This window comes from Mesitornis unicolor, unplaced genomic scaffold, assembly GCF_000695765.1.
Source record: "Mesitornis unicolor isolate BGI_N332 unplaced genomic scaffold, ASM69576v1 scaffold200, whole genome shotgun sequence".
Taxonomy (NCBI): domain Eukaryota; kingdom Metazoa; phylum Chordata; class Aves; order Mesitornithiformes; family Mesitornithidae; genus Mesitornis; species Mesitornis unicolor.
Genome location: NW_010157368.1, coordinates 27,077 through 45,870, shown reverse-complemented (window position 1 = coordinate 45,870; position 18,794 = coordinate 27,077). Strand labels below are relative to the sequence as shown.

Genomic DNA, 18,794 nt, shown 5'->3' with positions numbered 1-18,794 from the left:
CCACCAGTACGGAGTTTTGCATTCCATAAGAGGAAAACAGATCTAATTCTCCCCCTGTAACTCTCTGCTTCAAGGACCACGCCGGGAAAGCTGGGCTAATGATACTGTAATTTGAAAAGGGAACCAAAAGAGTTTTAATTAAAAACTTTTCTACATTATTTAAAAGCATTTACAATAGATGCAGACAAAGCATACTGAATAAATGTCAATGATATCAATGAATCTCAACATCTCTTACACAGAACTCATTTAATATCCACAGAGGGGATAAAACAATCAATTACAAATGAGAGCACATCATTAACTTAAATTGGAAAAGTATTCATAGATGCTGCAATTATCCTCATATCTAATTTCAAAACACCTTGAAATTCAGCACTGCAGTTAAAAAAACACTTAAATACTTTTAATTCAGTCTTGTAGTGATGTTAAATTATCATTACAAGATGACGATAACTCTACTTAAGATTTAATTTTTTCACATTAGGTGACATGATTTTAAACATGGTTTGTTTTTTTTTTCCCTTGGGGCTTTTACTGAGATCAAATTTTCTGTTCAAGTATTCTGTGTAACCTACTATGGTCTGTGAGTTCTCATTTGCTTTTCACTTCATACAGAAATTGAACATTGCTTGAATCAAAGCCCATTGAATTCAATGACAAGATCATCTACTAGAAATCCAACATGTTGAGTAAGAACTCTTGAGTGAGAATTTTATTAATGTTAAAAGTTGTCAATTCAAAAATCTGTCTCACTTTCTCCATTGACTCCAGCAGGTTATCTGTACAAAAGCAAACAGAATTTAGATTCTTGTCATGTCAAAACTTGTCAGGCTGCAAATTAGCACCTAAGTTGTCTGACTGCATCCAGTCTTGGCTTATGCCAGTCATCAAAATTTATACTGAATTCATTACAAGTACACGGTTTATAATTTTAATGTAGTCAAATGCTCTCTTGCTGTCTTTATGAAGAAACATATTAAATGTTAAATATAAAATTTGGTGGAAACAAGTAATGAATAAATTATACTAAGAAGCATTCATATATTTGAATCTTAATGTTTTTTAACATGTACAGCTTTTTAAGAAAATGTGGTACTCTTTGCAACAGAAGAACAGAAAGGAACAAGATAACCAAATAACAGGCCTATGAGACAATATAATATCAACATGAATATATGGAAACTGTAACGCAACTGTACATCTTCAGAAACTACACTACAGTAGCAAGTATAAAGATAAAATACTACCAGTATTTATTGGTAAATATGCTGCATGATCAAAACACAGCTGACCAAAATTTATCTCGTTGTTCAAAAGGAAATGGAAGAGAGAAAAAAAACTATCTGCAATACCATCAGATGTCAGCCCTCAAACCCCATCAGCTTTGGCTTTGTGTCTATTTTTGGGTTGGCTTGGGTTGGGTTAGTTGATGGGGGCCTAGATACAAAAAGAAACCAAAGAGCAAGAGCCCAGATGCTCTAACCCAGCTTTTGCAAAGCCCCTCATTGAGCCCAATGAGGCAATTTAAGAAAGCCACTGCCACAGGGCTGCAGTGGGGCCGCTGTAGTGAGGTGCAGGATTGAGTGCTTCTCCCCTTGCCAGAGGAGCAAGTGGTTACGACCGTGCTGCTGCCACTGTCAGAAAGGAGCCAGGAAACAAAAAGAGGAGTGCCAGGATCGGTCCTGCTGGAAACAGAGCTATTTGATGCAGCTGCTCACCTGTGCATGTGGAAGAAAATAGTAAGACAATAACTTCTGGAAGACTGGACATCACAGAGAGAAACAGAATTTTATTAGGATGATGAACTAAGTGCTCTTTGTAGAAATGAACTGGAAGCCCTTGGCCAAGGGTTGAGTCCAAGATCTTTGCTAAATCCATTATTTTAAAGGGCCTGATCTAAGTATATATAACACCTGGTAAAGTTTAGCCCTTCCTGGGAAAACTGAGCTTCAGGAAAATGTCTGGTTTAGAACTTTTGCTCTAAAGATACTGAAGAACTAATTAGGTAAAGAGCTGCCGAGCTAATGAACATTTTGCTCTGGTGTTCAGATGTAGAACTGTACTTTTTGTTGACTCCTACTTGCATCTCATCTGAGCACTGAGTCTAAAGGTCATTATTAATTTCAAAACTAATTAGTATTTTCAAATTGGATTTCTACTGATGAATAGATAAAACTCAGTCTCTTGGAATAAGCACAAGTTCTCTTACTCTTGTGTGAAGGATTCTTCAGGGAACAGCTCTGCTGATTACTGTAATTTTTGGCATGAAATAAAACAGAGATTATTCCTGCATGCTGCAATAATACATACCACCTGGAGCAGCTGAGGGGTGAAGCTCTTTGTGACTTAGAAAGAGCATCTGTCTGGCATACAAGGAAAAGATGCCATATAGTAAGAAATTTTAAAATAAAAATACATATTCTGAATTAGGTTTCCCCTGATTTTCTCCTACGATTATAGTCAAACCCTGCATGACAGAATCCATCTTACACTTCTGAGTTTAAAAGTATAAAATAAAAACACACTGTAAGTATCTCATATCTTTCAAACACACCAATTCTAGTAAAAAGCAAGAATGCTAAAACCTTTAAGGATCCTTTGTACTAAATAATCGATCATGCATTCAAAACATTTCAACGTCATATTGGTTTTATGTGATTAGCCATAGGCCTAGGCTTTGATTTCAAGTCCATTAGTAAACCTGTCAGGTTCTGATTTTTAGATCTTCATAAAAATAACTTGCTTTTTCAAGTGTGCATCAGAAACAAAACTATGATTAGTTTTCCTAAATCTGTCATTCAACAAATAAATCTGTATCGGTTACATTCCATTCCTAAAATTGAAATGATCTTTTAGTATGTCTACAAACATAGACATGATTACTCTTCTGTGCAGAATTCAAATCTTAAACATCATCATCATCTCTTTTTTTTTGGTTTGGTTTTGTTTTGCTTTGTTTTGTTTTTTGTTTAAATAACTTAATATGTAACTAAGAGGAAATTAAAACCTGCCTTGCTGGTCTGATTTGCTAGTCTACTGGCAATTTTCTTCCCTTAATGGTCTCTGACAATATTTTTTCTCTAGTCGGTATTCATTTTCTTTCACTCGTGTGCTGGACCATTGCTTAATTCATGGTAAGGGAAATGCACAAGAAAAATCTGCAAGCAATATAAATATTCACAAATACTGCTCTAAGCAAAACTCCTAAAGCACTGTAAACAGCATTTAAATAAATTCAATAAATACTCAAATAATTCTTACTTCACCTCCTTTTCCATAATTTATTAGATTTTCTTTTGTGCCTGTTCCTGTGCATCTAGCCCAAGCCAGTGCAATGAATACAATTCGGGCAATAAACCATCCCAGTCTACAGCGCTGTCCTTTCGCAGCCCATCAGTGAAGCCCCTTGGTAAGGGTGATGCAGATATTATTAGCTAAAGGACCTCCTTTCTGCTGGTGGCCCAAACCTGGCCAGCATGACCCAAGTCTGTAGCTTTGAAGGAGGATGCCTTCACACTGAGGTCTCAGGGGCAGCTTTTGCCGTACAAAGCAGAGCCAGGATGTGAGACATAATTTCTAGTTTGTTTATCAGAATGGAAATGAGCATTTTACAATCACAGAATCATAAAATCATAGAATGTATTGGGTTGGAAGGGAACTTTGAAGATCATCTGGTCCAATCCCCCTGCAGTAAGCACGGACAATGTGACCAGATCAGGTTGCTCAGAGCCCCATCAAGCCTGACCATTAATATCTCCAGGGATGGGGCCTCCACTACCACTCTGGGCAACCTGTTCCAGTCATCTATCACCCTTATATTGAAGAAATTTTTCCTAATATCCAACGTAAATCTACTATCTTCTAGTTTAAAATTGTAAACAGTTCATTTTCAGTCACGCACAACTATTCCAAATATATTCTTCACTAAATTCTAGAATAATATTGTGCCATGTATTTAATTTCATTCTCTACTCACACACCATTTAAACAACCTCATTCAACTTGATTCCTCAAGCATTTTCAGGACATGTCTTAAGTATTTGGGTGGTGGCCAGATTGTTGAACAGCCCCTAATATCCCATCAAGAGTAGGGAGGTTCAGAGCAAGTTTGATATGATTATTACTTTTGTTAACTTGATTTACAGCAGCTTCTCAAGGCTCCAGCTAACGCTGCTCATCACTGCATGATGCCATGCCAATCTTTTCCAATCTGAGCTCTTCAAGAAGGACTAAGAAAGGGCGAAGGGGGGTGTCCTGCTCAAGGTCAGTGGCACAGCAGGATCTCCAGCCCACAGTCCACTGAACTCTGTCATTTACAGTGCCAACCAAGCACCCCTACACACAGAGCCCTGTCTTCTTCTCCTCTTCTGATCCCTGCAAACTGATCTTCTTCCAATCTGGGTCCTTGGGGAAGCGCTGCAGTGGGCTCACCCTACAGCCACGAGCCCCTCAGGAGTTTCTTTTACCTTTGCTGATGCCCTGACTCAGTCCCTCACTGGCACTGACTGGTAAGTGCATATGACAGCTGGTAGATGTGAAAAGGCAGACAGGAATAATCCACATTTAAGAAAGGACTGTACACAGGGGGAAAACTCAAAATGTTAAAAAAAAACCCCAAAGACTACAAAATAAGTGTAAATTAATTAACACCCTTTAGATTAGATCAGTATCTTTTAGGAAATATATACATTTGCTTCCTTTACTGTGCTCTTTTATTCAATTGCACAGTAAGTTTCATTATAGTAGTAAGTAAAAGGGACTGCAGATACAATTTCCATAGTACAAAACCCTAAGGGTATCCATGTAATAAATAGAAACAGTGGTTTTGTCAGCTTAGGTTCTTGATTTATCTGCGTGTATGGGACTGAACCGTGGTTTCTTCATTACAAAGGATATTATCTACACTACCTCTATTTCTCCCAGTAAACTACACCCAATTTTCTTCTTCCTGTGACCAATTTAATGTTTTCCTTAACGCTTTTGATACCTGCCTCAGAAACCATCTCTCTCTCACATTGTTTACTTGCAACATAAATAGGAAAAGACTGAATTCCAAGCCCTTGCAACTCAACACATGAGAAAAGGCAAAGATGTATCTGTATTTTTATCAGATCCCAGCTATACCATGGGCCAAAATAAAGCTCTGGTCACTGAAGTCAGAGGCTACTTGCAGCCAGAGCCAGTTTTGGTTTATTTCTTCAGCCTATACTGGCAGCCATTGCAGGAAAAGGACCCTAGCCCTCTCCCATCATGCCTTTTTGATTCTTTTTCATTCATTTAAAGAACTAGCTTACATGAGATCAGGATAAGTTACAGGAGAACAAGAATAATTTTGCCAGGCTTCCCAGGTAAGACAACGTCATACCAGAAGATCAAAACAAACAGCTTCTTCCCTGAGACTTTCCTTACCAAAGCTGCACAGATTTTACAGATTTAATGGCACTGACCCCTGTCATGGCAGACTACAACACCACTGATATTTATCAGTACAGAACAGAAGATATGACCTACTAAATCATCAGTCTTCCGGCTACTGCCTAAGTGGAGTTTCTGCCCATCATGCTATAAAAAGATGAAGCCCTGACGTTCAATGGGAAGTATTAAATGCACATTGCATCTCAGAAGAAGCAATGCTAAATTACTTCGACACATGCGATCCTTTTTCCCTTCCCATTATAAACGAAATTACCTCAACTGAGAAGCCCGAGGCATGATCTCATTCCATAAAGCCCACTTAAACTTGAAAAATAATTAAATGATAGTGCATTCCTACTGCAGGCCCTCTTTGCTAAGGTAAATGACACCTAATGGGAAAGCTATTAACAGCTTATAGAAAAATACTTTTCTCTGCATTATCTCAACTCACTTGGTATCTTTCTGACATGTGGAATACAATGCTGCTTTTCACTGTTCCAGTGGTGAAGTCTCTCCTCTAGAGAAAATGAAAAGTTTTGCATATGAAAAGCTCCAATTTGGTAGCTCCGTTAGTATATGAACATAGGATTTTGTAGAAGGAATGGTACACATTTAGGCATATATCTATCAAAGAAACACATGCTAAAATGAGATAAAAATAAGTTTTCATTTCTGAGAAAAAAGAATTAGGAAACATTCTCCTAAGAGCATACTTGTTTCCTGCATATCTGCTGTGCCTCCAGTCACACAACATGACCTGGAAGGTGAAATAATGTACAGAAATGGAGAGCTAGCATCAGCAAAGTCATCCAGACACAGAGTTTGTCTAAATCCCTGTATCTTTTCCATGCAGACCTATGGGATGAAGCAGCCCCTCTGCTTTGTCATTGCCTGCAATCATTAGGAAGGAGCCCAGCAAAGGCTGAACTCCCCTTTCCCACTTACCTGAGTTAGCGAGAAAACCTTGACAGGAGTAGCCCTGAATTACTTTAGCTAATCAGAGGCAAGTAGGTATGAAGGCCACTAACTTTACGGAATTAGGAGAAAACATTACAGGGACTCACAAATACGAGCCCTACAGAGTCTTCAAAGAAGTACAATACATCCTTTTCTTGCCTCTGCACCACTTTTTGAGCTGCTCTGCGTGCATCTTCTATGAGGAATCACTATCTCAAGCAGGAATAAAGGCAGAACATGATCTTTCAGGTTTACCTTGCTTGCTCTGTGCTTTGATTAAGATATTGTTTTGTAAGCTAATAAAATCACCACAAACAAATTATGGTCTCCTGGTTTTGGTTTACTTCCACAGAAACTATCAGTAGCTTTAGTTATCCTAAGAGTATAGATGGAAATGCAGTGTAGAGCAAACTGCACGTAGGCAAACGTTACTTAGAATTACATTTTAGACTAAAACCTGTACACTAATTTTGCTAAGCTTTGCCTACTCCATATAATGAGTGATCATAATTAATCATTAAAAAATCTGTCAATCATTACATCCTGGACTGATATCCAATGAAAAAGTAATGCTAATATTCCTGTCAATAAACAAGCACTTGAAGTTTTGCTTTCTAATTATGACTAATAGTGCAGATGCCATTTCATGATTTCTGTTAGTCCCACTGGATTCATCAGGCTACCACACAAAATGGCACAACGACCATTTGTACCAAGGAACCAAGGAGGACACAACAGCAATGACAACTCAAAGGCCTGAAGGTGCATCCATTCTCATCCTGTACTATTCAACACTATGACACTGTTAAGCATATATTGTCAACTCCAAATGTATATGCTTCACATAAACTATTTTTTAACAACACCGCCCTTCTTCCCACAGCATTTTATCAATGATTATGACTGACTGTTAGATATCACATTAATGGTTTACTTCTTGAATAAAATAGAAATCTCTATTACTTGTCAGTCTCTTGATCTCTTCTTCTTTCAAGATTAGCACAGGTTTCATTTGTCCTAGCCTTCTGAAAATAAATAATTGGCAGTACAAGGCAGCCAGGAAAGGCATATGAAAGAAAATAATCTTTCTCAATTAACTTACCCAAATGCATGAATGTAATTTAACTCACATACTAGAATTCTTGTTTCACTTATATTTTAAAAAGGGAACTTTATTCTGTGAAGGGTAGCTCACAGCAAGTATGAAAATTACAAGCTCTTAGGTGCACAAATATGTCTGGTAATAGAGGTCATATAACCATAGGAAATAAGCTGCCTGTTCATTACAGCTGCACATTAAACACTTCAGTAACTTAAGCAAGTCTTACACTCATCACTGCACTTTGTAATTTTAAAGGAGGACCATCTATTAAAATCTTAACAGCAAAACATAATATTAAATGCAAGGTCAAAACTCTGCCTTCAATTACACACATACAACCCTAGAGGAACCTGTATATAAAACTTAAAGCATTTAAAAATTAAAAACAAACTTCACCTTTAACATTCTTTCCAAATCCCATAGAGGCAGGAACTGTACTGTCTGCTTGTATTTTGCTATTTGTTTTCTCTTTCATGACTTCATCATCACTCGAAACATCATCAGCGTTCATCTTCTTTTTCTTTTTCTTTTTTTTATGTCGAGGAGGGAGCTTTTTCGGAAAGGTAAACATGGGAAATATCACAAGGAGCATTGCAATAGCACAAAGGAGAAATCCACTCCACCTAACATCAGGAGACAAGAACAGAAATGAAAGCCAACACATTACATGAAATGAAAAAAAAAAAAAAAACAAAAACAAAAGTGATTATTGCAGGTTGCAAAATATGAAGCATCGACATTAAGAGTAAAGGATTGAAGTGGGGGTGAGCCTTCACTGCACTAAAATTCTTAATTAGAAGATGTTTCTGTTGACTTCTCTACTGATAAAGGTATTTATCCAGAATCCACCAAATATTATCAAATAGTGTCAGTTTTGAGTTCCCATAAATTTTCACTTTTGGTAATTATTCAGTACTGAATGCTGAGAAGTAGATACTCACTTTTATTTTGCTTTTCTTGGATAATTCCCAGTAAAGCAATACAGTGTTCCTCTGGAGAACATGAAAAAAGTTATCCATGGCATGAGAATATAAACTGTCCAGATGGATACATCAGGGCTAAATCTGTTCTGCTTTCCAGTGCCTACCTCTCACTGTATCCTGTGGAAAGGACCCATCGCCATAGCAGTAAATGAAAGACTGTCTCCCATGGGAGGTACTCCATGCTGAAGCAGAGGGAGAGTGTGAGGAGAAAGGAGTGGCAGATACCAAGTGTTATGAACTGGCCACGATCCCTATTCCCCATCCTCCTGCACCGCTAAGGGCAGAGGACGTAGAAGAGCTGGGAGTGAAGTTTAGCCTTGGAAGGAAGGGAGGGGTGGGAGGAAAGTGTTTGCAGTTTTGATTTTAATTCTTACTATCCTACTCTGTTATTAATTGGCAATAAATTAAATTAATTTCCTTAAGTCAAGTCTGGGTTTGCCCATGATACCAATTGGTGAATTCTTCCTGTCCCTATCTCAACTCACAAACCTTTCATCATATTTTCTCCCCGCTGTCCTGCTGAGGAGAGGAGGTGACAGAGCAGCCAGCGAAGGTCAACCCACCACGCTGATCTCCACTAGCCTTTGAAAGTTTCATTGAAGTCAGTCACAATACTGCAATATCAAACCATGACAATGAAAGACTGAAGCCCTTTGCTTTCAAATCACAGTTCACAGAAAAATTTTCACTTTTTTGATACATCCTTCACACTTAAAAAGGGAAGCTACAACAGGAAGCTACTCTTTATGTATTTGTTCAAACTTTAAACATTTAAACATATTGAGTAGGCAGGATTACTTGCACAAGAAAAAACATTTGGCCTCATATTTGTAATGCAAAGATATTGCAAATTGCATTTTTAAATGAAGACAAATTCATATTCCAGTGTAATGGTTTGTTTTGAGACCGCATCTGGAATATTGCGTCCAGTTCTGGGCCCCTCAGTTCAAGAAGGACAGGGAACTCCTGGAGAGAGTCCAGCGTAGGGCTACAAAGATGATCAAGGGAGTGGAGCATCTCCCTTATGAGGAGCGGCTGAGGGAGCTGGGTCTCTTTAGTTTGCAGAAGAGGAGACTGAGGGGAGACCTCATTCATGTTTACAAGTATTTAAAGGGTGAGTGTCACGAGGATGGAGCCAGGCTCTTCTCAGTGACAATGATAGGACAAGGGGTAACGGACACAAGCTGGAACACAGGAGGTTCCACTTAAATTTGAGAAGAAACTTCTTCTCAGTGAGGGTGACAGAGCACTGGAACAGGCTGCCCAGAGAGGTTGTGGAGTCTCCTTCACTGGAGACATTCAAAACCCGCCTGGACGCCTTCCTGTGTAACCTCATCTAGGTGTTCCTGCTCCGGCAGGGGGATTGGACTAGATGATCTTTTGAGGTCCCTTCCAATCCCTAACGTTCTGTGATTCTGTGATTCTGTGTGGTAAATGGTTATGCAAAGGCAAGCACAAAACAACAGCCATGTGTAACACCACACCAGAAAGATTGTGTAGGAAGCTTTTGTGAGGCAAATCTAAGTGACTGGAAGTTTTGACTAGTTTCAATATTATGTAAACAGAAAATCCTCCATTCATTTTAGCTGATAACATACATGGATTAGAAAACAGACTTTTAGGAGGATTAGTCAGCACCATCAGACAGGGAATAAATCAGTAGAATGTATAAAAATGTAGTAACATCCCTTTCAGGCTCTCAAAGGCAGAAGCTGCAAAGGCACTGATCAAAGAAACAATCTGTGGCAATAACACGCAGAAATCTGAAACCACCCACTCAGTGGGAAACAGCAAAAGAGACAGGGCCTGTGATTTAGCACGAGATAAAATTCAAATCCAAAGGGACCATTACGGCAGCATACCGAGTGCTGGAGATGTCACAAATGCAGCACTGGATGCAATTATCTGCACCATCTACACTTCACATCTTCCTGGAGAAATATCAAAGAATTGGAAAACAGACAAAAGATGCTACCAAAAATAATGACACCTACAATGGGAAATAAGAGGTCAGAACAGGATCTGTATTAATTAAAAATCCCTTGATTTTTTGTCTTCTAAAGTCAAAGAAAATATTCAGGAGAATACCTCAAAGGTGTCTGCAGAAGCCCTAGGACCTCAAATAAAAGCAATTAACGCTAAGGAAGGACCAGACAGCACTGCAAGAATTCCTTTAAACTTCTTGTGTGGAACCAATAAAAGGCTATGCAGGAAGATCCAAGTATTAAACAGATTCAGAACTAGACAAACACTCAGAGAAGTGTCAGCAAAATAAAATCTGATTCAAAGCACCTGACAGATCGCCAAGGGCTACTCCACAACTAATGAGATCCCTATATAGCACATTATCAGTTCTCAAAGACAACAACTTGATGGATGATTTCTAACAGACATCCCTACAGTTACCACATTTGAATAAAAAGTAGTTTTAAATGTTTGATGGGCTGGCCTCTAATTTAGCCCAGAGCACCTACAGAAAGCCCAGGTGTGCAAAACCCAGGAGTGCAAACCGAAGTTCTGTGAAACTAAAGGAAGAATCAGATCAGAAATAACCCTGAGAAATAACCACTTACTTTGTTTATCATCTTTCACAAGAGATAAACCAAGTTACCTGTCCTGCATATATGCAATATACCTCTTAGAAAGGAACAGCTTAAGTAAAAAATAGGCTTTACTGCAATTTTTGTTGCCATATATCATAGCTGCTGTACTCACTATTTTGTCTGCAGTGATTATCTTCTTTAATAATGGATTTTTTTCACAAGGTCCCTGCGATAAATTGCATTAGAAACTTTACAGCTATAATAAAGGAAAGAGGGAAATCAAAGATACTAATTCACTTCAAAGGAGACAAGGCTGAGAAATCTCAAATGCGACTGCCCGTTAACTTATCTCAACTGCACCCTACTTTTAAAAAGCATGTCAGCTGAAGTAAGTGCCAGACTACTCTTATATTTCAATTTGTTAGATTACATAAATAAAAATAAACTTGGCTACGCGGCACTTCCCTGCAAGGAGAAAATGTCACGGTCATAGAAAATATCATATCACGGAAAATAGATTTCAGTGGAATGAAAGCGTGCACCTCCAGAGCTCTCTGCAACCAGGCAGCCAGTGAGCGGCAAGAGACAGAGAATCAACCCTCACACCACGAAAGTCTTCATGGGTAGACAGAGCTTCAGAAAGAGGAAAGAGAATGAGACACAGATGCTATGAACACCATCAAACTTCTATGAGAGGCCACCACAGATTGTGAAACAAATTACCAGAGATCTGATAGCAGGGGATACCTTTTAGATATTAAAAAAAAAGAAAAAATTGAAAGGCAAAAATGTAAAAGTAACACAAGGACCTGGAACACCCTTCAGGGAAAGCCAGTCTCTACAGATTTAACCAACATGGTGGAAAAAGAAAACTGAATTACTTTTACTTTTCTATGCTGGTTAGAATACGACTCGCCTGCTGAGATGCTATGGCAGCTGATTTCCTGCCCTTGCTCCAGTCATATTTGCATCACTTCTGCTGGCACCCCTGTGCAAAATTGAAATCATCAAGACACTTAGGTGACATTAAACATTGGAGGTAAATAAAATGCACTGAGCAATCTGATAAAATCTTCCAAATGCCCAAACTAGGTGGGTTATTCTCCCTATTTCGCTTGCAATGCCTGGTACAGTAGATGGTCTCAAAGCCTGTCCACAGAAATGGTTGTAAGAGGCGGCTTCTCACAACTCCATGGAGCTCAGTGGTTACAGCATTCTTGTAAGATCCATCCCTGGCACTGGGCATCCATCTCTGCCACTCACTCTTTTGAGGGAGGGTACTCAAACTTGTAACTGCAAGGACAGGCATTTTTTTGCCCGATCTCTCTTACACATTTGGCTATGACCACATTGCATGTATATCCAAGCTAACTTTAAATGAGCAGTAGTGGTCATCCATCTGCTGCAGCACAGAGCCCAGTGCAAATGGCCCAAGAAGCGGCAAACTGATGTGTCCCTGCTGCTTTGGTTACTTTAAATCCACCAGAGCTGTTTAAAGTTAAAACTCACACAGGTATGCCCACAGGATAAGACAGTTATATCAGTGGTTGCATTACAGATAAAGTCAAAAGCTTACCCCACAGTCATACAGCTCCATTGATTTCAAGTAACAAAGGTATTTATGGGCCTGTCCACAATTTCTGTTGAAAAGTACTGATCATATGCTGACTACCAGTTCTGACATGTCTTTAAAAACACATGAAACATAAGAATTCTAGGAAGAATGTATAATATTTTGCTTCCATTTCAAACCTTTTATACAAGAATAGTCAAAGCACATTTTTGACACTGCAGCACATTCTCATGACAAATCTTATCTGTGAAATAAGTCAGTATACACATGAAAGCACAGGGTCATTAACCCCAAGGTCACAGGTTAACTGAGCACTCAAGTTTGCCTTTCTCTCGCTGAAAATTCAGCTGGACAGTCCTGTGCAGCAGTGCTTTTGGACTAACACAAATAAAGCAGCCATAAATCCCCAAAGGTTTAAGAACACTTGAATGAGAGAATTTTTCACATCAACCTGTCAGGAGAGATCACTGCCGGATAAACAGAAACAGATATGGTCTGACTGCACTGGCGCAGTGACAAACACTAATCCAGTGCACAAGAACTGACACTGCACCCCTACACCTACTAAGTAGAGGTGTCCTCCTGGGATAATCAACTTAAGTCTTTTCTGGGCTTGCACGAAAACTTCAAGGCAGATTTAGGAATTACCTGAGAAAAGACAGTTAAAGCCTCCTGAAGATCCGCTTTCTCAAAGAGACATTTCCAAGGAGGCCACATCTCAAAGGCTGTCCAAAGACGACTGCTAACGATTATGGCTGTTACATCATCTTGGCACTGCTGGAAGCCCACATTTACTAGAGATTAACGTGACGGTTTATATCACCTGCTGCCTAAACTTGAGCTATCACCCTGAGAAAACAAACTGGAAGGGCCATGTCCTGACGCCATCCAATTTCCTTCTCAACTAGCCCTCAAGGGATACGATTCCCCAGGCTGTCTCAATTCCCTAGCAACAATTTAGAGAGTAATTTTGAAAAACAGTTGACCCTTACCAGTTTCCAATGAATCGGGGATCACTCTGGTCAATATAAACAGTCGTTCTGGGATCCACATAGAAACCAATAAGAAGTCCTCCTAGTAAGTATCCAGCTGCAGGACCGAGTGCTCCCATTACATACATGATGGCTGAGGAAATAACAGGTCAGAGTCATACATCAATAAAATGGTAACATTTCCTTTGAATCAAAACAAAACATAAAACATAAATAGAAAAAAAAATTAATTCATGATAAGCAAACAGAAAAGCAAAGTACAACAATCCAACTTAGATTGGTAATTGGTAAGTGGTAAATTGGTATCCATCAGATACCAAAAGAATGATCAAAGTTAAGAAATCAAATATTCCTATTTCATAGACTGACAGAATTACGTGTAGCCATGAACTTGCCCTTTTTTTACATACTGATACCAGCAGACCATATACACCATATTTCCTGCAAGACTCCTGTCTTATTCAGAACACATGGTATTTTAAATTTAAAAATTTAATACTATTTTAAAACAGATTTCCTAATTTAAAAAGCAAGTAAATGAAAACAAGTTTCTCATGTGCAGTCATACAGACACACATGTTACAACATCACCACTGTCTGAACACTGAATAACAGAGCAGGAAATACCAATATAAGGCTCCTATCTACTGTATCTTCTACAAGATACTTTTCAGAGCAGTGTTTCTAGTCCTGGTCCTTCAGCCATCCACACCAGGGCACGTGAGAGAAAACATCGCAGCTCACCCTTGGCTTGCATGCCAGTGCTGTCAAGAGCAAGAGAGACACAGAGGCAAGGAATGACCACACTTCAGCACTGAGCCAAGATGCAACTGGACCTGGGGTCCAGGAAACCTTTCAGCATCTTCCAGTAGAAGCACAGTTGTGACACATCAGCGGGAGCAGACAAAAACATCTAGTATGTTTGCCAAGGAGAACCAAGTGCTGAGATTTAGGAATCCTGCTCTCACTTCCAGGTTTTGAAAGGTGGATAATTTAAAGGTTGTCATTTGTCTTGCCCTTAAATCTTGCCAGTTCGACTCCTTTCCTTTTCCACTTCTGAAAATCCCCAAACAATTTCTGAACTAAGCCAAGGTCAGTTAGGCAAAACCTTAAATTCAGACACCTTTTACAAGTTCCATACAATACTTGTTCAGCTGCTGCAGAGGCACTATGTAGCACATTGGAAAAAAAAATCTCATTCTCTGAAAGCATTACCTTCACTGCAAAATCTCTATCTCGACATGGTTTCTGTGGACCAGTCACTCTCCATGGCAGTATGGAGACTCCATCTTGTTTGGTCCCATCCTTAATCAGACCTGCTGCTTCCTGGACTGCAGCAGCTGGGAAAGCATAACTGAGTTGTTAGAGCTCATGTTTCTGTGTTGCTACTTGAAGTAAGTTGTATTTCCCAGACAAACCAAAGAAAAAGAAATAACTAAATCTGCCTGATTGAACCAAAATAACTGCTACGTTTTCAGCTTATGTTTTGAAATAAGAGAAAGAAGAAAAAGAACATTCTTATGAGCACAAAAAGACTGCTACCCAAGAGCTATATTGCAGAAGACAAAAATCACAGAAGCTACCACAAAAAGTAAACTGCCTATAGTAAAAAATGTTTCCAGACTACAAATTGATTAAACAGATTTATCATTTATAAGCTATTCTTTCTTAAACACATTTTCAGTTTTTATGAAACTGTGATTTCAAATAATTAGATTTTGTTGAAGTTCTTTTTGCATAATAGCTTCCAGAACCATGTTCACTATTTAAATTTATTCCAGCCATGTTCCCTTCTGGATTGATAGTAAACAATTCTCTGCATGCCTAAAATGCTCCATCAGACATTTTAACACTGCTGCTTAGCAGTAAGTGGTTAGATAAACTCCACAGTAACTATTATTTGCAAAATCCACATCATGAGGAAGGGAAAAGAAATAAACTCTAACCATTATGATAAATTTTGTTCAATAAATGTTTGCCTGGAAATTTGATTCACACAACTACAGCAAACTCAGGTCTCTAAAAAGTTCACAGAGGAAACACAAAGGGAGTAAAAGAGTGACCTAATCCATTCATTTCAAGATTCAGAAAAAATACTTCTGCGTATTTATTCAGCTTCAGTTCCACTACTGAAACAGGCAAAATGCAGAAACTGCTTAGGTGCAGAAGCACTACCCAGATGGTGTATTTTGTACACATGGTAACTTCAGAGGGTTTTCTTCATCAGCAGAAATACTGCACACTAAAGATAAAAATAACAGTGTACACTGTGCTCTGTTACAGGAGGGAATGCTCTTAACTATTTCAGATGTCTTTTAAAATTACTGTACACTGCTTAGGCTTCAAGCTTTCTTTTCAATATAAGTTACAGGCAATGTGCAACTTTCCAGATCTTTCAGAAAACAGAGAGCCCCCATGTGCCTGGTCCAGGGCAGGAAGAAACCTGTGAGCACAGAACTTCCATGACTGCCTTTTAAGGCACTTCGCAGCATCTTCCTCAGCACCAAGTAATGGCCACTATCAGAAACCAGACACCAAGTGCCATAAACTGATTTGGACTTCTAAACAGGATTGAAGACAGAGTATGGCAAGTAAAAGATTTTTATATTTCAAATGAGGTACTTGGAAAAAATCTGCCCCAACACTCCAAGCCTTGCTGTGGAAGTGAAGGGAGAGCCATCTCCAAGAGTCACCCTGGGAGGCTGCTCCAGGGACCTGGACTATTGAAATTCTGGTCACAGCCTTACAGCTATGCACCCCAATATCCAGGAATAAAGAAGGTCCTGATTCCCAAACAGGCCACCAAGATTACTGGATAATATGGAAAGGAAACTAAACTGTACACAGATTCAATCAGGACATCATGAAAACTGAACCCACTTCACAAATGAAAAAATCTATGGAAAACTGCTCCATACTTTTTTCCACTCAGGTCACTAGAAGGTCTCCAGCTTCTGGGTGAAAAATGTTCTCAAACATGTAGATGATATAGAAGCAGCTTCCTTTCAGCCTTCTACCTGGCATTTCAGGTAGCTCTTTCCGGTCCTCCCTCCTAAAGCCATGATCTGAGATCCTGATCTAGGGGGTTGCACTGATTCAACAGCTGAGAAGTTTCAAGAACAGTATTAACAAACATTTTTACTAAGGGACATGCTGGAGTACTGTGATGCAGAAGCAATTACACTTAAAGAAATCTGGGATTTGTCTTTTAACCTCCTAGCTATAACCTTGTTTAGATTTGCAAGTTGCCTTCAAATTTATTAATTCATAAAAAAACTACGCTATAAAATAGCAGTAATATCTCCTTTCCCATGATAAAATAGAGATTATGTACATTCTAAAAGTTATAGTTCTACTCCAAACAATAAATCCTCACTTCTCTGGAAACATGAGTCTCTCTAGGAAAGAGCATCTGTCCACTCCTAGCTGAATTACAGCCATCTGAGAATGACATTTACTTATGACATTCAACACAACCAACTCAGACTGGACATTGCAAAAGTTCTTCCCCAGAAGCCTGTCATAGCTTGCTGCTGCTGTGATGTAAGATCTTAAGTCTTCAAACCAAAGCACAGATTAGTCTACTAAAATTACATGGTATATAAACATGACAATTTCAAACACCTTGCCTTTAAAGTTCCCCTTTTCTCTGAAGAACTCAGTGTTGTGGGGAGGAGTTTGCATTTTCCAGCTCTCCCAAACCTGGTCTTTCAGATCGTAGTTCTACCTCTGACATAGACTGTAGATAAGTAAAAATGTCCTGGTTGAGATGCGGTTAAGTGCCCATTTGTCCCCATGATATCCACCCACAGTTATTTTAATTCCTTTGAAGCTTTGTACCTGAGGAGCTTCCCTGCTTGATTGAATATGCCCTCAGCATGCTGTATTATCTCAGGCACACAACCATCCTAGCAAGGCTATCTAGTTTCGAAACTGCAGCTGGCAATGGCTTGCCAGGCTTAGCCACAAACATCCATCACAGAAGAGATGTTGGGTGGGAGACAGAAAGGGAGTCAAAGCAACAGTAATTGAATTACACATGGAATTCACCTAGCAAAGTGAAATAAGATTAAGCAATGTCTTTCTTCTCCACTGAAAAGTTTAACCTGGGACATGTTACAATGAATGCTGCCATACTGACAACATTTGACAAAATGAGATTATCTATTGCTTCTATTCATAGGAGATTCTTCTTCCACAGAAGAAAGCTTTACATAGAGCCTACTGCAGCAAAGTCTCTGTGACTACAATAAGATGGACTGAATCCTCTATGGGTCCAAAAATCCCTGTGTTGACACAACATGCATGAAATAACTTTGTTGCCAAATACTCTATTTTTTAAAAAATTTATCCACACTCTAAAAATATACTGAGACAGAGGACATAAATATGCTTTGAATGTCCCTTTTCTCCTCTAACCACACCAAATGACAACTTCAATACATTTTACATATGCGAATATATAATTTATGTCCCTATGGCATCCTCAAATGCATACAACATTAACCTTCCTTTTTATATGTGCCTTTTTATATTAGTAATGCAAGCATCGTATTGTGCCTAGATGAACAGAGAGTGCACGACATTAGTGGGCTACAACAGGCTGTCTAGCTTCTGGATTCTAAAAAATCCACTTTGGTTTAAAAAGTAAAAACAAAGGCATACATTGCTCAGGCCCTGTCATCTGTGTGCGCACACATGTCACCACACAGGGTTTATCACTGGATGAGGGGAGCATTCCTGAAAGACCTCATTGTTCAAATCTTGGCAGCACGTCATCGTAGTACAACTCTTCATTTCATACATGTGTAAGGCAAGCAGAATTTGACCTTTATTCTATTTTCAATGAAAGTTTAGAATTTGCAAAATCTTGCAAAAGCTACAGTGTGTGTTCTGGACGTTTTAAATACATATATACACACACATATATACGTATGTGTGTGCGTGTGTGTCTGTATATGCATGGTTTTTCCTGTCGGAAAAGTATGGCAATTTTAGTAGAATTTGCAGGATACTTCCTAGTGACATAGAAGTATAATCCTTTTATATCTGTAGATTTCAAATTTTTACTCCAAAACCTTGACTGTCATTATTACGATGAATGAATCCCACTGACTGGGAAACAGAGATATAAGAGATAAAATCAATCTCCCCTATTCATGGAGTAGAGTGGGAAGTCTGGGAGTATAAGTTACTTTATCAAAGCAATAACTCAAATAACTCAGT

At 38.8% G+C, this 18,794-nt stretch overlaps 1 protein-coding gene across 1 annotated transcript in view; it reads right to left on the bottom strand.

The window, feature by feature from the left end:
• Positions 1-18,794, bottom strand: part of SLCO5A1 (solute carrier organic anion transporter family, member 5A1) — a gene marked incomplete at its 5' end in the record, with an annotated part of 70,170 nt that overhangs the window by 24,304 nt on the left and 27,072 nt on the right. Inside the window, 2 exons of the mRNA XM_010179668.1 lie at positions 7,874-8,100; positions 13,569-13,701. Of these exons, the coding sequence (XP_010177970.1) occupies positions 7,874-8,100; positions 13,569-13,701 (360 nt within the window). The remainder of the gene's footprint in view (positions 1-7,873; positions 8,101-13,568; positions 13,702-18,794) is intronic.